At 41.4% G+C, this 25793-nt stretch overlaps 1 protein-coding gene across 3 annotated transcripts; it reads left to right on the top strand.

Moving 5' to 3' along the window:
* The first annotated feature begins 265 nt into the window (after positions 1 to 265).
* asb4 (ankyrin repeat and SOCS box containing 4) lies at positions 266 to 23183 on the top strand. Of its 3 annotated transcripts, none has more exons than XM_055662491.1 (6): positions 267 to 825; positions 8978 to 9277; positions 10688 to 11178; positions 13495 to 13608; positions 14950 to 15165; positions 22989 to 23183. In XM_055662491.1, exons 1-5 carry the CDS (start codon positions 648 to 650, stop codon positions 15136 to 15138), a joined length of 1272 nt encoding a protein of 423 aa, XP_055518466.1. In that variant the 5' UTR covers positions 267 to 647; the 3' UTR covers positions 15139 to 15165; positions 22989 to 23183. The 3 variants fall into 3 exon arrangements, with proteins under 3 accessions (XP_055518474.1, XP_055518466.1, XP_055518475.1); XM_055662500.1 differs by having other exon boundaries at positions 274 to 428; positions 22989 to 23180; XM_055662499.1 differs by lacking the exon at positions 22989 to 23183 and having other exon boundaries at positions 266 to 825; positions 14950 to 16368.
* The last annotated feature ends 2610 nt before the right edge of the window (positions 23184 to 25793 follow it).

Raw genomic sequence — 25793 nt, 5'->3', positions numbered from 1 at the left:
TTTAGTAGAGAGTAGAGTGTTTAATTTAATTTGTTCATGATATATGTATTTTTATTTCTATTTACTTGTTGTTATTTGTACTGCACACTGAACGGACACTGGTTGAGCAACGTTTTTTTGTTTCTTCTGGGTATGTGAGTACTCAGGAAATAACAATAAAGATATACTGATACTGATACTGATCTTGTCTGTCTGTGACGTAGTTGATTGCAGCCAAGTTCACAGGATGCAGACGCAAGGGTTGAATTCTGTTGATGCTGTAAAAATGGCATGAAGGAAGTAAACACTGCAAATAGACAGCAGCTGTTTCAACCTGGTGGCCTGTCATCGAGGGTCCTAAAGTCGTCCTCAAGAGCCCCTTGTTTTAGGAGATGGAAACCCTGATGGCTACAAATTATCCTCGTTGTGTGTGTGTCTCTGTTCGCATGGTAAGACCAGATGTGGACTAGGTCAGAAAGTTTGGCAAAGCATGTGAACTGTGATAACCTTTATGAAAGTTAGAACTATAAATAGGAAGGTCCACATGATTGACTTATAAGATTACACACATGGTGCAGACATGTCAAAGTGTTTGTGTTGCCAGTTTATCGCCAGCCCATTTATACATTAGGATTACGACGCTCAGCTAGCTCCGTGGTGTTTTGAACATGGAAAACGAGAGTTCTCAGGCCAAAGCTGCCAGAACACTCAAGGAAACATTTTTCCAGGTCTTACTGAGCAATGATTACAGTGCATTGAAGGAGATCCTGAGGCAAAAGAAGATAGATGTTGATACGGTTTTTGAAGTGGAAGATGAAGACATGATCCTGGCATCTTATAAACAAGGTACATATGTCTGAAGAACGGTCTCGACCCAAAACGTTGCGCATTCCTTCTCTCCCGAGATGCTGCCTGTCCCATTGAGTTACTCCAGCACTTTGTGTCTATCTTCGGTTTAAACCAGCATCTGCAGTTTCTTCCTTTACATAAATTCAAAGTTTGACTGGAAAGGCTAATAATCTGGGTGTATGCATTCAGGTTTTAAAATCCTACAAGAGTCTAGAATTTTTTTTCATAATTTTGTTTAAAATAGATGTTTGAGCAATTGGTATTATTAGTACTTAATTTAGTAAGGTTGTTAAACTAAATATTTTAAAAGAATGATTTATTTGTCTTATTACTTCTAACGAAATTATTGCATGGATAGCTGCTTTGTTGATTCCATATAATCTTTGCAAAGTCAATTCACATTCACAATCCTGTTCCCACAATTAGTGAAACGTAAAACATCAAAGTTAGTGATGTGAACACATGACAGCCTAAACAAGTATGTAATTTACCAAAAAAGGTCAAAGAATGCTGAATGTAACTCAACTGGTCAAGCAGCCTCTCTGGAGAACATGGATAAGTGACATTTTCTTCTTCAGACTGATTGTAAGGGTGGGGGGTAGGAGGGGAGAAAGCTGAAAGAGAAGAGACGCAGGCCATAAGGGGCGGGGGGGGGGGGAGGGGGGGCGTGGGGGGCTTCATAGGCAAATGGTTGGGACAAATGAGGGAGATTAGACCAGAAGGCGGGAGACAAACAAATTAAAGAGATGAAAAATGTGGTCATGGAAAGGAATGCAGGAGGAGGGGGAGGGGCCCAACTAATGCATTTCAGCCCAACTAATGTATTTCGTTGTCTCTGTACTGTACACTGACAATGACAATTAAAATTGAATCTGAGGGGAGGAGAGAAATAGGTGCAAGTCCAGATGGGGCACAGGGGAGGGGGGGGAGAGGAGAAGGGGGTGGGGGGAGAAATTGCAAAATGGTTAAAAACCAGGAAATCTAGTAGGCATTGGCGGATCGAGCACAAGTGTTGCCGAGTCTACACTTGGTCTTGTCGATGTAACTTGTAAGATGTATTTTTCCAAGACATCTAAGGTACTAAATGCATTCTTATAAAGTGTTTCAAACAGTTTAGTACCTCCACAGCTTCATATAACAGGGCAGAGACTTACAGTATGATGGAGTGGGGTTCAACTGAGAGCAGTGGGACATGCAGATGACAATGACTGTTTTCTATTTTGCTCCAAAACTTTGCTTAAATTACAACAGTCGTTTAACATTACAATGGCTTTAAATCACATTATGATATCCTGAAGATGTGACTGGCGTAATTTCAATACAAGTCCTTTCTTTATAATGCAATATTTACATGCAGGGCTTTTATAGAAAGCTCTCGGATTGCGGATGCATATACATGACCAGGTTTAAACTGAAACCAATATCTTCTCCATAAGAAGATGGGAAGTAACTGGCTGTGCAACATCTTAAAAATATGTGAATGGAGGTGTGAAGTTGTATCCGTTTTTTCAAGTGTGCTACTCCTGAAATCAATTTCCAATTTGACAGAATGGCCACCTGTCACCTCAGTCATACAGCATGGAACATGGCCCTTCAGCCCAACTAGTCCATGCTGACCAGGATGCCCATCTATGCTAGCTCCACTGCTGACATTCGGCCCATATCTCCCTCAAACTTTCTTATCCTTGGACATTTCCAAATTGTCTTTTAAATGTTGTTACACTACCTGCCCCAACCACCTCCACTGGCAGCTCGTTCCATGGACCTACTGCTCTGTGTGTGAAAAAGTTACTCCACAGGTTCCTATTAAATCTTTTTCCTCTCATCATAAACCTATATCCTATGGTTCTTGAACCCCCTCCATTGGGCAAAAGACCCTATGCATTCACCCTATATACTCCCCTCATTATTTTATTGACCTGTATAAGATCACCCCTCAACCTCCTGCGCTGCAAGGAATAAAGCCCTGCTCAACATTTCCCTATAGTTCAGCCCCACAGGTTCTGGAAACACCCTCATAAACACCCTTCCATTTTCCAGCATCTGCAGTTCCTTCTTAAACACTCATAAATCATCTTTGCACTCTCATTCTCACCCAAACTGTTGATATACACCACAAACAGCAATGGTCCCAGAACTGACCCCTGAGGTACACCTAGTCACAGGCCTCCAGTCTGAAAAACTGCCCTCCAACATCACCCTCTGCTTTTTTCCATGAAGCCAATTCTCTATCCAGTCGGCTAACTCTCTCTGGATCCCTTGTAATCTAACCTTCCAGAACAGCCTAGCACGCAGAACCTTGTCAAATGACTTGCTGAAGTCCATATACACAATGTCTACAGATTTGTCAACGTTATTGATTACTTCTTCAAAAAATTCAGATTCATAATCCATTATCTCCCATTTATAAAACCATGCTAAATATAAGTTGTTAACATCCTTAAATAACTGTTTTAATGTAATTTATTTCAAGGTGTTAACAACATTTAGGAAGTAAACAGGATATTCAACAATATTTTTCCAGTTGAAGGTTTTAAAGAACAAAGTTTTAACGTTATCTTAGATTTTACCAATATTTTTGTCCTATGAAATCTTTGCTTAACAATCACATGCTTCAGTGGGTGTGTTAATCTGAGTGTAGGCAATGGTCCCAGAACCGATCCCTGAGGTACACCTAGTCACAGGCCTCCAGTCTGAAAAACAGTCCTCCACTATCATGGTTAGGAAGGGAATGAGCACAAGGGTCATACATACAATCCATACAATATACAGTTCATGTAACCCACCTCCTTGCGCCATTCCAGCAAGGGTTCCAGGACCTGATCACAATGTCTTCCTTTCCCAGAAAACTAATTTCATCTAAATAGCTTTACTGCAACATCATTATTGCAGTTAACCAGTTCTTATCAGATGTTTTGATTCTTTCAGTGACCATCTATTTATGAACACTATTCCATCCTTATGGAACAATAAATAAATAGGCATGTTTTGCATCATTTAATTAGCGCTTAATTCTTCTTAAAGGCATTCCCGTGAGGCTGAGGATGACTCACTTCCGCAGCATGGAAGAGGCCTGCATGTGAATCCTTTTAATGTGGGTTGATCACTGAACAGTAGCTGCAATGTGGTGATGACCACATTGTGGTGTTCATAGCAAAAGGATTTGAGTATAGGAGCAGGGAGGTTCTACTGCAGTTGTACATTGCCTTGGTGAGACCACATGTGGAGTATTGTGTACAGTTTTGGTCTCCTAATCTGAGGAAAGACATTCTTGACATAGAGGGAGTACAGAGAAGATTCACCAGACTGATTCCTGGGATGGCAGGACTTTCATATGAAGAAAGACTGGATAGACTCGACTTGTACTCGCTAGAATTTAGAAGATTGAGGGGGGATCTTATAGAAACGTACAAAATTCTTAAGGGGTTGGACAGGCTAGATGCAGGAAGATTGTTCCCGATGTTGGGGAAGTCCAGAACACGGGGTCACAGTTTAAGGATAAGGGGGAAATCTTTTAGGACCGTGATGAGAAAAACATTTTTCACACACAAAGTGGTGAATCTGTGGAATTCTCTGCCACAGAAGGTAATTGAGGCCAGTTCATTGACTAGATTTAAGAGGGAGTTTAGATGTGACACTTGTGGCTAAAGGGATCAGGGGGTATGGAGAGAAGGCAGGTACAGGATACTGAGTTGGATGATCAGCCATGATCTTATTGGATGGCGGTGCAGGCTCGAAGGGCCGAATGGCCTACTCCTGCACCTATTTTCTATGTTTCTATGTTGACAGAGCAAAATCTTGATCCAGCAGCAAAAAGATCAAATACAATTGGAAACAAACCCTGCCTCACAACCGTAACAAAGTTTCAAAGGTTCAAAGGGTTCAAAGGTCTGTTTATTGTCACGTGTACCAATTAAGGTACAGTGAAACTCAAATTACATCTAATCATACAGAATCAGTCTATGCACACAATGGCACAAATTGTTTTCCACAATTCAGTCCCTCATCAATTGTCATTATGTCCCTGATATCACCCCACCCCTTCACTGAAGCCACAGTTGTTCAGAATCCATGCCACAAACTCCTCTACCCATTACTTAGTCACCCTCCCACTCTATCACTTGGCCCTGTTCTCTCCCCACCACCCCTTTCCTTTCACCATACTTCTATCATGCACTCTCTCTCCAGGACTAAACTGGACTGAATTGCAAGCAAGCACACACCACTTTAGTCCTAGGCTTGAGGTTCATTCATGGGTACCAGGCCAGCAAAAGTTATTCTCCCATTGCCACCAAGCATAATCCTGGAGTTTATTTGGTGCAGGAAGGGAATTCGGATGCAAGTCTCTGCGTGGCCCCTTGGGCAAGAGTGACCATAATATGGTTGAGTTCTTCATTAGGATGGAGAGTGACGTAATTAATTCAGAAACAAGGGTTCTGAACTTAAAGAAAGGTAACTTTGAGGGTAAGAGACGTGAATTGGCCAAGACAGACTGGCAATTGATTCTTAAAGGCATGACGGTGGATATGCAATGGAAGGCATTTAAAGGCTGCATGGATGAACTACAACAATTGTTCACCCCAGTTTGGCAAAATAATAAATCAGGGAAGGTAGTGAATCCATGGATAACAAGGGAAATCAGGGATAGTATCAAAACAAAAGATGAAGCATACAAATTAGCCAGAAAAAGTAGCCTACTAGAGGACTGGGAGAAATTCAGTCCAGCAGAGGAGAACAAAGGGCTTAATTAGGAAAGGGAAAATAGATTATGAAAGAAAACTAGCAGGGAACATAAAAACTGAATGCAAAAGTTTTTATAGATATGTGAAGAGAAAAAGATTAGTTAAAACAAATTCAGGTCCCTTGCAGTTAGAAACAGGTGAATTGATCATAGGGACCAAGGACATGGCAGACCAATTGAATAACTACTTTGGTTTTGTCTTCACTAAGGAAGACTTAATTAATCTGCCGGAAATAGCAGGGGACCGGGGGTCAAATGAGATGGAGGAACTGAGTGAAATCCAGGTTAGCCGGGAAGTGGTGTTAGGTAAATTGAATGGATTAAAGGCCGATAACTCCCCAGGGCCAGATAGGCTGCATCCCAGAATACTTAAGGAAGTAGCCCCAGAAATAGTGGATGCATTAGTGATAATTTCTCAAAACTCTTTAGATTCTGGAGTAGTTCCTGAGGATTGGAGGGTAGCTAATGTAACCCCACTTTTTATAAAGGGAGAGAGAAAGAAAACGGGGAATTACAGACCAGTTAGTCTAACATCGGTAGTGGGGAAACTGCTAGAGTCAATTATTAAGGATGGGATAGCAGCACATTTGGAAAGTGGTGAAATCATTGGACAAAGTCAGCATGGATTTATGAAAGGTCAATCATGTCTGACGAATCTTATAGAATTTTTTGACGATATAATTAGTAGAGTGGATAAGGGAGAACCAGTGGATGTGTTATATCTGGACTTTCAGAAGGCTTTCGACAAGGTCTAACATAAGAGATTAGTATACAAACTTAAAGCACATGGTATTGGGGGTTCAGTATTGATGTGGATAGAGAACTGGCTGGCAGACGGGAAGCAAAGAGTAGGAGTAAACGGGTCCTTTTCAGAATGGCAGGCAGTGACTAGTGGGGTACCGCAAGGCTCAGTGCTGGGACCCCAGCTATTTACAATATATATTAATGATCTGGATGAGGGAATTGAATGCAATATCTCCAAGTTTGCGGATGACACTAAGCTGGGAGCCAGTGTTAGCTGTGAGGAGGATGCTAGGAGGCTACAAGATGACTTGGATAGGCTGGGTGAGTGGGCAAATGCATGGCAGATGCAGTATAATGTGGATAAATGTGAGGTTATCCACTTTGGTGGCAAAAACAGGAAAGTAGACTATTACCTGAATGGTGGCTGATTAGGAAAAGGGGAGATGCAACGAGACCTGGGTGTCATGGTACACCAGTCATTGAAAGTAGGCATGCAGGTGCAGCAGGCAGTGAATAAAGCGAATGGTATGTTAGCATTCATAGCAAAAGGATTTGAGTATAGGAGCAGGGAGGTTCTACTGCAGTTGTACAGGGTCTTGGTGAGACCACACCTGAAGTATTGCGTACAGTTTTGGTCTCCTAATCTGAGGAAACACATTCTTGCCATAGAGGGAGTGCAGAGAAGGTTCACCAGACTGATTCCTAGGATGTCAGGTGTTTCATATGAAGAAAGACTGAATAGACTCGGCTTGTACTCGCTAGAATTTAGAAAATTGAGGGGGGATCTTATAGAAACTTACAACATTCTTAAGGGGTTGGACAGGCTAGATGCAGGAAGATTGTTCCCGATGTTGGGGAAGTCCAGAACAAGGGGTCACAGTTTAAGAATAAAGGGGAAATCTTTTAGGACTGGGATGAGAAAAAACATTTTTTACCCAGAAAGTGGTGAATCTCCAGAACTCTCAGCCACAGAATGTAGTTGAGATCAGTTCATTGGCTATATTTAAGAGAGAGTTAGATGTGGCCCTTGTGGCTAAAGGGATCAGGGGGTATGGAGAGAAGGCAGGTACAGGACACTGAGTTGGATGATCAGCCATGATCATATTGAATGGCGGTGCAGGCTCGAAGGGTCGAATGGCCTACTCCTGCACCTAATTTCTATGTTTCTATGTAGTCCGCATTCACACTACAACAGTAGAACTTGTGAATATTGATGAAACGTGCATTTAGAAGGAATTAAAACAGAAAATGCTTAAGAAACTCAAAAGGCCAGGAAGCATCTGCAGAGTAGGAAACAGAATTAACATTTCAAGTCAGTGACCTTTGATTAGAAAGAGGAACATTTGGAAAATGGGCATGTTCTCATTTGCAGAGAAGAGATGAAGTGAACAAAGAGATGCATGCAAGAATTAAAAGCTGAATGCCAAATAAGGAATTTGTGCCAGTGGAGAGAGGTTGAAGTCTTGTTGTGTGCAGAAAGTCTGAAGAAGGCTCCCTACCAGAAGATCACTTGTCTATTCCCTCTACAAATGCCATCTGATCCACTGAGTTCCTCCAGCATTGTGTTTCGCAGAAAATCTTTTGTTTCTCTTTGTCAAAATAAAGGGCAAGCCATTTTGGACAAAAATTAGGACAAATTTCTTTGCTCAAAGGGTGGTGAGCCTTTGCATTCTTCTACGTGGTTCACTCACTGATTATAATCAAGATTGGGATTTCCAGTTATTAAAGGAATCGGTCGGTATTGGAAGAGAAAGCAGGAAATGGTGTTTGATGTAGAAGGTCAGCCATGATTTTGTTGAATGTTGAAACAAGTTTGAGAGGCTGAGAGTTGAATTCCTGGAAAGCTTCTGTATATTCTTTGTATTTATTTCCATCATAAGTTTTTTTTTGCTTTAATATTAAAGCACTTCTAAAGAAAGTTTGGACAGGCAATTTCTAAAGCAAGCTGAGACAAAACTTAATAGGAAATATCTGCTTCCCCAGCAGAGATGTTAAAAAAAAGGCAACATAAATTTAAATTAACTGGTAAGAGCATTGGATGGAGAAATGGATTAACCTTTGCCATACATATATATATTTCAAAATTCATTGGTTTAAATTATTGATATTCCCTGCAAGAATGCTCTAAAATAATATCATAATCTAACCAGTTACAGAAGTGAAGATACAATTTGGCTGCACAGAAATATAGTTGTATAAGTTTGCTTTTGTTTCTCTGCTCTAATACAACCTGTTACCTGTATTCATTTTTATTTAAAAAAAAGAGAGAAAGAAAAGGAAACTTTAAGAACACTTTTCAAACTTACTTAAGGGTGGCACAGTGGTACAGCTGGTTGTGGAGCTGGCTCATAGCACCAGAGACCTGGGTTCGATCATGACCTCGGGTGCTGTCTATGTGGAGTTTGCATGTTCTCACTGTGACCAAGCAAATGTCATCTGTGTGCTCCAGTTTTCTCCCACATCCTAAAGATGTGTGAGTTTGTTGGGTTAGGTTTATTTGCCCCTAGTGTGTAAGGAGTAGATGTGAAAGTGGGATAACATTGAACTAGTGTAACCGGGGTGACTGATGGTTGATGTGGATTCGATGGGCAGAAAGGCCTGTTTCTATGCTGTATCTCTAAACTAAATGACTATGAAATTAATGTTTTTGTTTCCCTTTTCCAGGTTACTGGCTACCAAGTTACAAATTAGGGAACTCCTGGGCAGCCGGCCTGCACTTAGCCGTGATGCTTGGTGACCTGGAGACCATTACAATGCTACTGAATCATAGCGCCAGTATAAACTACCAACCGAATGGGAAAACGCCTTTACATGTTGCATGTGAGGTGAAAAACAGGGACTGTGTTAGCATTCTGTTGCACCATGGAGCCAAAGTAAACGCATTCTCACTGAGTGGACATACGCCATTACATTTATGTAAAACCAAGGAGTCCATTGCATGTGCAAAACTCCTGATCTGGAATGGTGAGCTGCACAGAATGGATTTTCTTCATGACCTAAAAAAAGCAATACAAATATATTTAAAATTACAACAAAATAAAATGTGTTTTATCAAAAAACGTTAGGATTACTATGAAGTTCCCCTTGTCCATGCAATCTTCCATCTAGGCTTCAACTAGTGAATGAGTGATATACAGTTCATCAGTGATTTACAGCAACCTACAGTATATTTCTATTGAGTAGATAGACTCAAAATGCTGGAGTAACTCAGCGGGACAGGCAGCATCTCTGGAGAGAAGGAATGGGTGAGGTTCCAGGTCAAGACCCTTCTCGACCCGAAACGTCACCCATTCCATCTCTCCAGAGATGCTGCCTGTCTCGATGAGTTGCTCCAGCATTTTGTGTCTATCTTTGGTTAAAACCAGCATCTGCAGTTCTTTTCTACACATTTCTATTGAGTAGCCTCAACAGCCTGTTTTCTAGTGTCATAATTAGGAACAGGTCATTCCAAGGAAAAATGTAGATAATTGTGCCAGAAATCAGATAATTCCATGCAATTTATGGCTTACCTTAGACCATATTAGACACACAAAAAATGATAGCTTATACACCGACATATGTAAAAAGATTACTTTTTCTAGTTTATAAATTTGCCTGTATAAAATTAAACTCAATCTAATTATTTAAACATTTTCCATTCTAGAATTAACAGTGAGTTTACTGTAATTGAAACTTAGCAACAGGCCCTAGCCCATACTGATCATGATGCAATTACTTGTCTATGCTTATTCTATTTACCAGTACTTGGTCCATATCCTGTGTTGCCAATCCAAGTGCTCATCCAGATACTTACTAAATGTTGTGAGTCTTTGTTTCTACCACCACATTCTCAGGCATTGCATTCCAAATTACAATCACTCTCTGAGTGAACAGTTTATTCCTTATATCCCCGTTAAACCTCCTATCCCTTTGATCTGAAAGTAAAATAGATATATCTAAAGCAACAGGCTTATGCCAAATGTAACTAAGGTCTTTGGGGAAAGAGTAGCATTGATATTTTGGAATTTGCCGATGGCTGCAACTTATGAGATGTGTAAAACAGGAACACAACACAATAAATAAATTAAAAAGAACTGCAAATGTTATGAATCTGAAACAACAGCTAACTTTATATTATGAATAGAACTCAGGTTTGTCAGCAAACAAAAGTAAAACAGGCAGGTTCGTATTTGAAGTCCGGACTTAGTGGCTATTGGAGGGTTTTATCTACCATTTCATATTTCATTTGTTAATGTTTTGTTGAGTCCTTCCAGAGTTTCTATTTCCAGTCAAGGAATTAAATCAATTTGTGATGCTTTGATTTTATCAGTTGCTTTGGCAAGACACAAATGCTTTGAAGATGAAAGGCAATCTCTCACACTTGATTTTTAACAGGTGCAAAGTTGAATCTTCAGACTGAGAATGACTATAAAGAGACACCGCTGCACATAGCCGCCCGTTTCGGTGTATCTGAACTAGTGGCTCTTTATGTTGACCATGGAGCCAATGTTGACAGTGTCAATATCTATATGGAAACGCCGCTCATTGCCGCTATTTACTGGGCACTAGACATGAAAGAACAGCAATACAGCACAAACCATCATCTGATTTGTAGAATGCTAATAGACTATGGAGCTTCTGTAAATGTTCGAGAACGGGATTTTAAGTCTCCACTTCACAAAGCTGCATGGAATTGTGACCATCTGCTTCTACAGATGTTGTTAGAATCAGGTGCTTTTGTTGGTTCAATGGATGTTAATGGTTGTGCCCCACTTCAATACCTACTGAAGGTGACATCAGTACGACCTGCAGCAAAGCCAGAGATTTGTTATCAACTGTTGCTCAACCATGGGGCTGCAAGGATCTACCCTCCCCAATTTCACAAGGTAGGAATGCAAATTACATTCCAACATGTCAATAGGATTGTTATTCTAAATTCCTGTTGAATTATTATTGAACAAAGTTAACAGAAATTAGTGTTTATATACATACTTAATACATTTGTAAGGTAATAGTTTAACTCAAAAGTCAAGTGCCATGTGAGAAAAGATGAAATAGTCCATTTTGGCAGAAAAATATTATATTTTATTATATCAATAGCACCTATATGGTGAGATCATGCAGGCTTTTGAAATGCAGTGTATCCTGGGGCATGGTCCAAAAAACTGGTATTCAGGTTCAGCAAGTAATTAGGAAAACTAATAGACTTGATTATTACTTGGGGAATTGATACAAGAGTAGGAATGTTTTGCTTCAGCTTTATATGCATTGATGAGACCACATCTAGCGTGCTGTGTACAGCACAGCTTATGTAACGAAGATGCTAGCATACTACAGGTTGAACACCGATTTTCCGGCAACGATAATCCGGACAAAATTCCGAAAGCTCAGTTGAAATTCCCTGAGTGACCACAGATGGCTTTCTAAACTAAATGTGAATTAAATGACTTGTCGACCCATCCCCAACTCCCACCGTCTTCCTGGCCATTGGCTTACAACGCTACTCCCGACTCGCACAGTGCACCAGCGAGCCCGTCTCACCTGCTGCTGTTTCTGGCTTTTGGCAGTGGCTTTATCCTCACCCGGCTCGACCACCACTCCCACCCTCCCCTTCCCCCCCCCCCCCCCCCCCCCCCCCCCCCCCCCCCCCCCCCCCCCCCCCCCCCCCCCCCCCCCCCCCCCCCCCCCCCCCCCCCCCCCCCCCCCCCCCCCCCCCCCCCCCCCCCCCCCCCTCCCCCCCCCCCCCCCCTTCCCCTTCTCCCAAACAACCCCCTTTCCCCCTCCCCCCCCCCCCCCTTCTCCCCCCCCCCCATCCCCTTCTCCCGTCTGGAGGAACCAAGGGGGTGCTGGAAAATCAGTGTTCAACCTGAAACAAAATCAAAATATGTTAACTAGACTAACACCTGGATTGGGGAGAATGTGTTATGAAGGAATGTGTTATGATATGTGTTATCTCCGACCTGCACGAGATAACCACTGATGAGGTGTTTGCGCAGTAATCAACGAGAACCAGAACCAGAACCAGAACCAGAACCAGGGTTTGGCAAGCTAGGTTTGTGGGATAATGAGAGGTGTCTTTACCAAAGCATATAGGATTTATAAGATTTATAAGTGGACGTGGACAGGAATTTTCTTCTTCTCGGAGAATGTACGTAGATCTAGAGGCCACTTTTAAAAGTAAAGGCGTTGGAGAGTTTCAGTTTTTGAACACATTTGATTTTTCTAACACTTGCTTGCATGTCTTGAGAGTAGTAGCGGATATTGTTCAGTGCAAACTGTTTTATTTAATGCGACTGATATCTGTGTTGTTTTGTCTGCATTAGGTCCAATTACTGTTGGCATGGGCTACTTTTTTGTTAGCCGATGTTTGATTATTTGGAACATTAGATATTGGATTGAGCTTACATTAAACTGGCTTTGCATCTGGTCTGCTGTGAATGCTGGCAATCTATTCTACTGTACTTGCGAAGGTTTCTCCAAAGATGAGGTGTTGCATTTTGGTAGGTTGAATGTAAGGGGAAAGTATACAGCGAATAGAAAGACCCTGAACAGCATTGATGTGCAAAGGGATAGTGGGATCCCTTAAAATGGCAACACAAGCAGATATAGTGGTAAAGATGGTATACGGTATGCTTGCTTTCATTAGTCGGGCATTAAGTATAAGAGGCAGATGCCGCTCTATAAGACTTTGGTTATGCCACATTTTAAGTCATGCATGCATTCTTGGTCGCCTCATGAAGGATGTGGAGGCTTTGGGAGAGGGTGCACGAGAGTTTTACCAGAATGCTGCCTGGATTAGCTACAAGGAGAGGGTGGGACATTTTGAGAATATGAGGAGAGACCTGAAAGAGTTATATAAAGTTTTGAGAGACTTTGATAGGGTAGCCAGCCAGAACTATTTCCCAGAGTGGAAATGTCAAAGATGAGAGGGCACAACTTTGGAGGCAAATACAATGTTTAAGAGGCTTTTAGTTAGGCACATGGATGCGTAGAGAATTGGGGGATATTTATCACAACAGGCTGATGAGATTAGTTCATCTTGGCATCATGTTCGCCACAGACACATGGGCCTGTTCCTGTTCTATAATTCCATGTTATATCATTATACCTTTCCAATCATGAACCAAGGAGCAACTTTGAAGCATTCTCCATTAAATTAAATCGAAAGGCTAACTGAGAGTACTTCTTGTGTGAATATTTAGGTTCTACAATCATGCTGTGCCAGTCCAAAGGCGGTTGAAGTCCTGGTCAATTCTTACGAATCAATTACTTCTACGCGAAAATGGAGAAGTGTTATACCTGATGATATTTTAGAGGTAATTCTGTTTGACTTCTGATTCCTGTAAATAATCCCAAATTTACCAAGAATGATCAGATTGAAGACAATGGTGACTGCAAGGTAGACACCAGCAAGCCCAACACAATTAAATGCATATTTACCTCTTGCTCAGTATTAGACAGATACCGAATATTTAGCTATATTTGCGTTATTTTGTAATAAAAGTGAAGCTTTATTGATGTTAGTGACCACTTCGACCCCACATTGCAGTCAATGGCAAAGTTATGACTGAGGAATCGCTACCAGTCTTGTCAGGTGGTGGGAATAAAAATAGGTGAAAGTCTTTGGAAAATAGTTTACTTTCTGCTATGTAATTATGATGCTTCCCATTGTGTGTTGTGCTTGGGTCAAATTTGGGTAACTATGCTTCATTACTTGAGCTCACTCATTTAAATACGAATGGTCAATAGCTCTGTCAGTGTTTTGTAAATCTCTGTTCGACGTCTGTGGAAGGTCACCCCGCTCTCTGATGCATTGCCAAAATGAAAGTTCACATTGACATTTTAACCGTTTTATTGATTTATCCTGCTACCTTTAATGATTTAAGATCCAATGTCTCCACATCAATATTATTCTTGTCAGCCTGACCTGTTCACAGTTTGTTTTTTGCTAACAATTCCAGCATTTGCAATCTGCAGCCATCTACAGTGTTCTTTTTCTATTTATGGCTATTGATGTAGAATAAATGAAGGATAACTATTTAGGAAACTGTCCTCCGACTAGTAGATTTGCAGTTATGAAATAATTTGCTAGAAATGAAATAACACATGCAAATTATAAACATGTTACTGCCAAACATACTTGTAGTGAAATAAGATGTCTGCATTGTATTCTGTCCATTTCAATTTAGTTAGAACAGACGCATTATATATATCACCTGTGTCATACTCTGGCAACACGTAATTAACAGGTAATCAAAGTGATCAAAATTATTATGCTTAAAGTAGTGACGAAGCAAGATTTAAATCAAAAGCGTGATTATTTGCAGGAAATATAAGGTAACAATCACATCAATAAACAGGTCATCCTCTTAAATCAGGAAAATATTTCCCCTAGCTAAAAACCACAAACCATAGAACATTTAGAAACTAAACATGGGGCAACTGCAACAGCACCATCAAGTCTGACCAGGCATCGAATATAATGAAACAAATGCAGGAAACATGAAGCTGAAAGTGCACTTTGCACAGAGAACTATAGCTTGTTCTCCACCCACTCTCCCTCTCCCATAACTGTATCACATCAATCACCTCTCCATTTGGTAACTCTTGATCTAGAAAACCAGTCTGAGACCCACAATGTTCCTTTGATTTTTCAGCAACATTCAGCGTTTTATAAATCTCTGTTCGACGTCTGTGGAAGATCACCCCGCTCTCTGATGCACTTGGCTCGATGTACTATTCGGAGAGTGTTACGAGCAAGGTGTTACAGTGCCGTGCCAAAACTTCTCATCCCACATCGACTTAAACAATATATTTTATTAGAGCCAGAAGGTGTGATGTACTGAACATCAGAATTCCATTTTAACTTTAATGTGAGTATGTTTACACTTACAAAAGTGTTAATGAACGTTTTAATCTTCACTTATTAACATTAAAATCCTCCTCAATTAAATCAACACATTGAACACATCTAAGGGCACTTGTTTTGCGGTTAGCTGTAAAGGAAGCTTGTTTTTCCTGCTGTTATGCTTTTACAAACTTTCTGTGAGCTTTTGACCAGGAACATAATCTAGAAGGCCTTTGAGGTGATCTTCTGTAACTGTACTGATACTCTACCCTGCCTAGCGCAGCTGGTCCTTACCCGTAACAACTTTTCATTTCACTCCTCCCATTTCCTCCAAATACAAGGCGTAGCTATGGGCACACGCAAGGGCCCAAGCTATAACCGCCTCTTTGTAGGGTACGTCGAACAATCCTTGTTTGAGGCGTACCGTGGCCCTATCCTAGAACTCTACCTCCTCAACATCGACGACTGCATTGGTGCTACCTCCTGCACCCATACACAACTCACTGACTTCATCCATTTCACCACTAACTTCCATCCGGCACTCAAATACACCTGGAACATTTCCGACATCTCCCTACCGTTTCTAGGCCTCACAATGTCCATCGCAGGTGACAGACCTACTGACCAACATCTAATAAAAAACAACTGACTCCCATGGCTATCTCGACTACACTTCTTCCCACCCTGCATCCTGTAAGGACTAATACAAAACAGAACAGAACAGATCAGTGTGACCATATATCAATGAATATATATATACACGACCCTTCATCAGACTCGACCCGAAATGTCACCCATACCTTATCTCCAGAGACGCTGCCTGTCCCATTGTTACTCCAGGTTTTTGTGTCTATCTTCAGTTTAAACCAGCAGTTCCTTCCTACACCTTTAATCCATTTAAATTTCCTCAATCGTTCTTCACTGTTTGTGACAGAGCTTTCATCAAGATCTTGTGCAATGAAATCCCTTGTGGGTCTTCACTGTATTCTTTTTCTCAGAGGCCTTTCTTAAACCACAGCTCCCTCTAAGCATTTTGAACATCCTTTTCAATATCTCTCTCCTTATCTCAGTGTCAAGCCTTATCACAGAAGCAGTTTGGCCTATTTTATTACAATGATATTATGCAAATGCAATTTGTTGAGGCGGCGGTTGTCTTGTGATTACAATGTAATTATGTAATTGTGATAACTATAGAAAGGTCTATCCTCTGGGTACTATGCATTTATTTGCATAGTTCATACATTTTACAAAGATAAGTATTTGCAAAAATCTACACCTATAAAGCTATTCAGAGGCATGTTTTTCATTATTATTGTAACATTTTAAATTTAATGATATACTGTGTTGTCGTCTAGTTTCTATTCTTTCTTCCTCTATTTATTTCCAGATTTTATTTTCTGACAAACCAGTTAATGTTTTACTTATGTCAACTTTCATTAATTATTTGAAATGTACACTCTTTTGTCGTTCTGTTCTGCTATTTACAGGCTAAGATTCTAACACTATCGGACAGAAAATGTTCTGTAGCCTCACTCCACAGATAAAGTGCTGAGAGGTACTGGAGAACAGGGGATATGTTCTTTGGATGCTACTGCCAAAAAAAACGGGAACTAAAATAAATTGGTGCTTAGACTTCAGATTCCTTCGTGGCAGTTGAGGAAATTAAGTTTAATTGATTAAATCTGAAATCATAAGATGGCATGAGCATACAGGCGCTTATGTGTAGGGAGGAAAATGTGCTGCCTTTACTTGATGGCCTATATGTAATTCCAAGTCCACAGCATAAAATAGCATTTGCACACCAATCCCATTCAATTCTGCAGAGATCTCCTCACATATCTTGGCACAATTCAACTTTTGGGGAGCTATCTCATAGACTAATGCATTGGGCAAAGAGCAGTGGAACTATACCCTTTTAGTTCAGTGGTCAGTCAATCATTGACAAGCGGGCAAGTGTAAGATTACCAGAGATAGAGAGTGATGTGGGATTGAAATACATCGGACATGCAACAGCAGAGCACAAGGACCTGGTGAATTAACCAAACATGGAACAGCAGAGCACAAGAACAGGTCTTTTGACCCACAATGTCAGTGCTGAACACATTAGCCTCTGTACAAACATTTCCCCTAATTAACCTGCACATCTTTGGGATGTGGAAGGAAACCAGAGCACCAGGGAGAAACCCATGCGATCACAAGGAGAATGTACAAACGCCACACAGACAGCACCCAAGGTCAGGATTGAAACCTAGTGCTGTGGGGCTGCACCACTGCCTCCCTGTTGGAGATACATCTACTTTTTTTAGGAATGACTTTAACAAAAAAAAAAAATCAGTTTGAAAGTCCAATGAACCTCACAAAGATGACTCTTATCAGACACCATTTCGCAGTCATCCTCTCGATCCTGAAAAAAATGGAGCCACTGCATCCAGAGTGTGTAAAGGGCCTGTCCCACTGAGGAAATATTATACAAATAGAACCGCTTGGATAGTGACTTTTATATAAGCTAGGTAATTTGCAAAAGAAAAGCTTAAAGTTTTCCTGAACCGAAATAAAGTGCAAACAGACACATACACACAGGCAAAGATGAATCAAAACATGGAGGCCTGAACCAGAACCTGCTTAGCTTACGTTATTGTTTGGGGCAATTATAACACTGGAGGAAATTGTATTTGATATGGCTTTGTGTTGAAGAATGAGAAGCTGAATAAGGGGCCTCTTCTTAGGCCATCTGCTCTGTCTCTGTGGCATATTTTTGAGCTCTGAATGTGACATAGAGGTGAAGAGTTATGGCTTGTTTTGCTAGGTTTGAGAGAATTCAAGGCTGAGAGATGATAGACTGCAGTTGGCTTTGGCTGTGTACAATTATAATGTGTGATAAGGAATAAGATGTAAGTGAAAGAATAGTTGCTTTGAGAAATAATTAGATTGAGGGAGTAGTTTATAGAAGGTTGAAGCAGATGGAATTCTGACGTAATGGTCTGAGATGTAGTCTCTTGTGTTCTGCCTGGTACATGAGATTGGAAATCCTACTTCCCGATAACAGGAAAGGCACCAAACTCATATTAAGTAAATTGACAGATTTACGACCCATGTATCTTTGGATGGAAGATGGAAATGTGCGTTTTGAACTTAGAAACTGTAATTCAGCAAACTTATATAATTAATGTTTTAAAGACATAGGTAATGGTATTTCAAAATGTGTAAAATTATAGTAACACCAATTATGAAATGTATTGGCTTAATAGAAAGGTACACTTTAGACTTATAGAAATTGTTTAGATTTATAGAAATATATTTTCTCTTGGTATAGACAGTGTGTATGACTTGTGTGATCATTGTGTTATATATGTATCTTGTATTTTGAGGAATGGTCTTTCATAAGAGCCTACTGGGGTTTTGCTGTGTTGAAATAAAATAATTCTAAAACAGTTATAAAGCACAGGCAAATAAAGGGTGTAATGAGGCCAGGGAAGGGGGATCATGTGACTGATGTTGTAAATCACCAGAAGGACTCAGATGATTGGTTACTAGCTTGTCATACCCTCTGTATCTAAAATGTCTAATACCTATATAAATGCCATGAGTTTGTATCAAAGTTACTCCTCTCTGGACCTGCCCCAGAGCATCAGCTCTGTGTTGGAAGGTTCAAGAGACTAGTCTCAGCTGAATAAAGAATTGATTTTAACAGCAACAAGTGTTTGAGTCAAGTTGACTTTAGATTGAAAGAACTCAGTTTAACATTTGGTGTCAGAAGTGGGATTCAGATGGATAACCGACAACTCAAGGAACGAAAATAAGAGTCAAACTGCGCACTGATCAGACCAGAGGAATTGGCCAAGCAGAAGTGAGTAGTTAAACACCACTCTGTTTTCCTCTTCTCCGTATTCTCTGCGTAGTCGACCCTTCGTTCTTGTGTTGAACGGGATCCTGACAGAATCAAGTCAATCTAACAAACCTTGTTGATTGGTAAGATTGGTCATTAGGAATGATCAAAGGTGAACAGACTCGTCCATTAGGAATGGGGAGACTGGTAAGAGAGAATTTTGAACAGACTCGTCCATTAGGAATGGGGAGTCTTTGTCATTGGGAATGCTCCAGTAGGAATGGAGAAACTTGGTCATTAGGAATGATCAAAGGTAAATGACGGCTGAACTGGATAAATTTATCCAGACCATTTGGAATGGCAGGAGATAGTTAGAAAGATTTGTAAACAGGGTCGGCTAATCACTGACAGTGCTAAATAATCTCGACCATTTGGAATGGTGCGAAGTAATTAAAAACAATTGAATTCGGATCCAGTGAAAAGCCATGGATGCTAAATAAGAAATAGTAAAACGTTAACGTCATTATTATATTGTTATAAGAATATTAATACTGTGTATAGATTAAATTGGTTGTGAATATAGTACTGATCAGTGTGATAAATATATTAATTGTGATAAGTGAATTAAGATGGGTAATCACTTAGATAACACCAAGAGTTCTAGCAGCCCATTGCAGATTTTATGTGGCAAATATCCTGAAAGTTCTCACAATTCCGAGAATTATCAGGGGCATTAAATCAGAAATTAGGTAACAAACAATGGCCTCTGGGGGGGTCCTAGAAATCCAGATCTGGTAAAAAACAAGCCCAAGAATTAATATGGAAAAGAAATGCGAATAAAAAGAGTAAAAATTGATTGAATTATGGCGAAATTGGCGTGAGGAGGAATTAGATATAAATTTAATGTTGAGGTATTGAGACGAGAGTGCGCACATGAAAGGACTAGAGGAGAGAGAAGGAAAAAGTTTTTTTAAAAAAAAGGGACTGCGCAGTTTAAATGGTTGGCCTTCAATTAGCAGAGGGAGACGAAAGGGAGGTATGGGAAAATCAGAAAAGTCTGAGCCCCAGTCAGTGGCGGCAGGAATTTAACCAAATTTACCTAGGACAGGATCAGAAATCGATAGTGCACCAAGCCCAGGCACCAAAAGAAAAATGGAGAAGCCCCAGTTTAGACTCTGTAGCATGGCATACATGGTCACAGTCTAGAGACCAGGAGCAAGAAGGACGAGAGGAAAGGAGGTCACACAGTTGGGACTATAAAAGGGAGCACTTGGCTGAGAAAGCCACACCCCAGAAGCAACAAGGGAAGGTGCTGAAATTGACGGAATAAGAAAGCATCTTCCAGGCGCCAATATTCTGTCAGAACGGTCCCTAACCCCAGAGCCCTTATACCTCCTCCACCCAACCAACAAGATTATGGCGAAACAGGCATGAATAATGTATGGCTGCCGTGGAAGCCAAATGAGATGATGCCAATTTTGTTGGGAGTGCCTAAGAAACGGAATCCACAAGCTTTCATTGAATTTTGAAGAACAACGATATCTGTTTATTACGCTGATTCCTGAGAATTATGGGTATTAGTTCAGCAAGTCTTAACAGCGGTTGAGTATACCAGATTCTTGGTTCATTTAACCTATAACAACCATGCAGCCCTAGAGGCGGCACACCCAGGGGCAGGTAACAATGAGGATCGATTACAGCTTATGTTGGCAGCCGTGGGCTCACTCTCCAGCAGCGATTCGATATATATCAAAGGTTTGGGATAATAAAACCAGAGGAAGGAGAAGCTGCAGAAGATTTTCTGGAAAGGTTTAAAACCATCTACTGTAACCAATCGGGTGACACTCAGTATGAGCAAGGAAATGACTCGCCACAGTTTTGTGCTATGGTTATGAACTGTTTGCCTTCCAGCATCGCAATGACTATTAAAACCAATAATATGGATTGGTCAGAGTCTTCACCGGCCCGCATGTCAAGAGCTGTGGAAGCCTTTTGGAAAAACTGTCCTATTTGAGACAGAGAAGCCCAGGAAAACCATATAACCACATAACCATATAACAATTACAGCACGGAAACAGGCCATCTCGACCCTTCTAGTCCGTGCCGAACACATAATCTCCCCTAGTCCCATATACCTGCGCTCAGACCATAACCCTCCATTCCCTTCCCATCCATATAACTATCCAATTTATTTTTTAAATGATAAAAACGAACCTGCCTCCACCACCTTCACTGGAAGCTCATTCCACACAGCTACCACTCTCTGAGTAAAGAAGTTTCCCCTCATGTTACCCCTAAACTTCAGTCCCTTAATTCTCATGTCATGTCCCCTTGTTTGAATCTTCCCTACTCTCAGTGGGAAAAGCTTTTCCATGTCAACTCTGTCTATCCCTCTCATCATTTTAAAAACCTCTATCAAGTCCCCCCTTAACCTTCTGCGCTCCAAAGAATAAAGCCCTAACTTGTTCAACCTTTCTCTGTAACTTAGTTGCTGAAACCCAGGCAACATTCTAGTAAATCTCCTCTGTACTCTCTCTATTTTTGTTGAAAAGGTTAGAAAAAACAAATATGTGAGCAAGCAGAACAATTTGTGCTGACTAGAGCCTGCACCCTGGCCAAAGGACTTACTGCAAATATTTACACGGACTGCCAATATGCTTTTGGAGTGGTTCCTGATATGGACAATTATGGAAGAATCGGGGGTTTCTAACCTCTTCAGGGACAGTGATATCTCACAAAAATTGGTTTCTAATTTGCTACAGGCCATTCAGTTACCCAGTCAGCATGCTGTTATCAAAGTTAGAGCCCATAGTATAGGCCAAGCCCCATAGACATAGGAAATTGCCTTGCCAACGAGTTAGCTAAGAAAGCTTCTAGGAGTTACCAAATTGTGGGTCCCACACGATGAGGCAGTTTAAAAATTCTACTAGGAATAAGTCTCCCTCGAAAAAAGGAGTGCCAACCATCCAAGAAGTACTTCAAATACAGGAGGACGCTCCTGCATGGGTAGAACAGCTGTGGCAGGACCAGGGTTGTCTGTACGATCCTGTCACTAGCTTATGGGTTACGCCTGCCGGACAGACTTGCAGGTCTGACGAGCTTGCGTTGTGGGTTATTGAATTTGTACATTTTGCAACTCATTGTGGGGCCAATGCTGTAAGTGATATGCTTTTAGAGACCTGGTGGCACCCGAAACTTTTGACTTGTCCCAACGCATCAGCCAGCAATGTCTGATTTGCTAGCAGCATAATCCAGGTAAAGGCTTGCCCTGTGAACCAGTTAAGACTCCTTTACCATTTGAGACCTTTCAAATGGACTACATTGAGTTGGAATGATTTCAGTTATAAGTTTTTGTAATTATTGATGTTTTTAGTAAATGAATAATTAGTGTAAAGACCTCTCATGTGTGTGGTAGCATTATGGTTTTTGAATGAATGCTGAAGTTAAGTCTTTTATTTGTTGTAAATCACATGTTATAAGTGTAAGTGTGTGTCCCTTTAAAAAACACAGTAAGCAGGGGGGGTGAAGTTTTTTTTACAGCTACCCTCCGCTGTGAGGTTAACCTCTCAATTTAAAAGGGGAAATAAGTTAATTGCTGAAACACGACCAGCTTTAATGGTTTGTTTAGATAAACATTCTTGTTGATGAAGGGAACTGACTGATAATGGGTTAGTCATGAGTTAACGTGATATTTTGCTAAATCACTGGAATATAACATCTTTGATCACTCCTGTTTGACAGAAAAATTGAAAGTATGTTGGGTTTATTTTAATTTGTTGTATTTTACCTGTTTTTAAGATGAAAACAGTATTATGTGACAATCCACCTGAGATTTCGAAGTGGATTGATTTGATTGTTTGCTGAAATTTTCAGAAACAGACAGTGTATCGGATAGTATGGAGAACTATAGAAGAGGGGCAGAATGAGAATACAGACCACTCCATCTGTTACAGCAATAATAACGCCTGTGGAAATCCTATGTATTAACTTTAACCTGTGCTTTGCGAACTACTTATTTACAGGTCAGGGTTGCATATGTTGTGACGCCAGCACTCAAAGTTCCATCTAATACTGAGCCAGGTTGCTACGTGCTGATCATGAACTGGATGCGTAAGCACTTGGACCCACATTGGGATGGTCCCTTCCAGATCATCCTCACCACTCCGACCGCTGCCAAGGTCGAGGGTCGTGCTGCATGGGTTCATCTGCACCACTGTTTTAAGTAAAAATAATTGATTTTAACAGCAACAAGTGTTTGAGTCAAGTTGACTTTAGATTGAAAGAACTCAGTTTAACACCACCAGCATGCTATTGCATGCGTTTAGCGCGACCAAACGTGGTCGCTTGAGGCATACAGCCTCGCAGGGCCGGTCCCACTTCCAACCGCAGAGCCATCTGGAGTTGTGAGGGGCTGGTCCCGATATCATACTTACCAATTAGCTGGGAAGGAGGCGGGCCGACTGAATTTGGACGTCGCATGGCGTCGGGCGGTTTACGTCATCGCTCAACGGTACACCGGGCGGTGATGTCATCGCGCAATGCCACGCGCTAGTCGTATGCCGTCAAGACGCTGCGTACGGCGTCAAGACGCTGCGTACGGCGTCAATGCGGCTGCGGGCCGACAGGCCGTTGTCGCGCGGAATTTTTGGACAGTCAGTTTTTCGGAGCCCCGCGCGATGTCGGGACCAGCCCCGCACAACTCCATACGGCTCCGGCGACTGAAGTGGGAACGGCCCCGCGAGGCCGTACGGCCTAGGCGACCACGTTAGCTCGCGCTCGCCGCATGCTGTCGCATGCTTGTGGGACAGGCCCTTAACTACCCTGAATCAATCACAATTAGCATCTGTGAAGACAATACAACTAGTGGTAACAGGAATAGTCTGATTCAATCTTAGTCTCGGCACCACTTTCCTGTTCCCTCCCCATAGCCATCCCCTCCCCTATAGATCAAACATCTTTCAGTCTCTTTCTTAAATATATTCAATGAGTCTACCTCCATAACTCTTTGAGACAGATAATTCCACATATTCAGGATCCTCAGAGAAAAAAATATATGCCTGATTGCCACCCATAATTGTTTGACCGTCTATTCTAAAACAATATTCCATAATTTTGAAAACGCCTTTAAATCCACCTTGTAAATCTCCCTCAGTATCGTATGTTTCATTAAGATCACCTCTTATTCTTCCAAAGCAGCTCAGGAGAGGGCCATCGTGCTTAATCTCTGTTCATGTGCCAATACCTTCATTCCAGGAATCGACCATTATTCTGTTTTAGAAGGAACTGCAGATACTGGAATATAGAAACATAGAAACATAGAAATTAGGTGCAGGAGTAGGCCATTCGGCCCTTCGAGCCTGCACCTCCATTCAATATGATCATGGCTGATCATCCAACTCAGTATCCCGTACCTGCCTTCTCTCCATACCCTTGATCCCTTTAGCCACAAGGGCCACATCTAACTCCCTCTTAAATATAACCAATGAACTGGCCTCAACTACCCTCTGTGGCAGAGAGTTCCAGAGATTCACCACTCTCTGTGTGAAAAAAGTCATATCGAAGGTAGACAAAAATGCTGGAGATACTCAGCGGGTGAGGCAGCATCTATGGAGCGAAGGAAATAGGCAACGTTTTGGAAAAAGTTTTAACCATAAACGTTGCCTATTTCCTTCGCTCCATAGATGCTGCGTCACCCGCTGAGTTTCTCCAGCATTTTTGTCCACTATCATCCATTATTCAATTGGATACCTAACCACTTACAGTACCCATGCTAGCCTATTGTGATTCAAGAACGTAGCACCCACATCCCTTTTGTACTCCCTTTTTGTGAGACATGAGCAGGCTCTTTGAGTTCTCCTTGCAACTTGCTAATTCACCCATTTCTGTATTATTGTCTACAGCGCTATTACATGACTACTTGTTCCATTAATACAGATTGTAAATATTTGAGGCTGATCACTGCAACATACCATTAGTTATCGAGTCATAGAGTGATATGGTGTCGAAACAGGCCCTTTGGCCCAACTTGCCCACACTGACCACCATGTCCCAGCTACACTAGTCCCACTTGCCCTTCATTGGGCCATATCCCTCCAAATTTGTCCATTCCATGTACCAATCTAACCGTTTCTTAAACGTTAGGATAGTCCCTGCCTCAACTACCTCCTCTGGCAGTTTGTTCCGTACACCCACCTGTGTGAAAAAGTTACCCCTCAGATTCCTATTAAATATTTTCCCCTTCTCCTTAAACTTATGTCCTCTGGTCCTCGATTCACCTACTCTGGACAAGAGACTGCGCTTCTACCCAATCTATTCCTCTCATGATTTTAAACATCTCTGTAAAAACATCCCTCATCCTCCTGCGCTCCAAGGAATAGAGTCCCAGGCTGCTCAACCTCTCCCTACAAGCTCAGACTCTCTAGTCCTGGCAACATCCTCACATATCTTCTCAGTACCCTTTCCAGCTTGACAATGTCTTTCCTATAACATGGTGCCCAAAACTGAACATAATACTCTAAATGCGGCCTCACCAACATCTTATACAATTGCAACATGACCTCCCAATTTCTATACTCAATACTCATGAAGGCCAATATTCCAAAAGCCTTTTTGACCACCCTATCTCCTTTTGCACTCCTAGATCCCTCTGCTCTACAAACATTCCCCAGAGCCCTGCCATTCACTGTGTAGGTCCTGCCCATGTTAGACCTCAAAAATTGCAACACCTCACACTTCCCTGTTTTAAATTCCATCAACCATTCCTCAGCCCACCTAACCAATCAATCAAGAACCTGCTGCACTTTTTCACAACCATCCTCACTATCTGC

Source organism: Leucoraja erinacea, chromosome 2 (assembly GCF_028641065.1).
Source record: "Leucoraja erinacea ecotype New England chromosome 2, Leri_hhj_1, whole genome shotgun sequence".
Taxonomy (NCBI): Eukaryota; Metazoa; Chordata; class Chondrichthyes; order Rajiformes; family Rajidae; genus Leucoraja; species Leucoraja erinaceus.
Note: the sequence above shows the minus strand (reverse complement) of the source record. Positions and strands in the feature narration are given on the sequence as shown.

What these genes read in the sequence shown, in the direction of transcription:
- asb4 (XM_055662491.1), top strand. Translation starts at nt 648, where the DNA reads ATGGAAAACGAGAGTTCTCAGGCCAAAGCTGCCAGAACACTCAAGGAA. An exon ending in ACCCTCCCCAATTTCACAAG is followed by an intron (nt 11,179 to 13,494) that starts GTAGGAATGCAA and finishes GTGAATATTTAG; the next exon opens with GTTCTACAATCATGCTGTGC. An exon ending in TACCTGATGATATTTTAGAG is followed by an intron (nt 13,609 to 14,949) that starts GTAATTCTGTTT and finishes TTGATTTTTCAG; the next exon opens with CAACATTCAGCGTTTTATAA.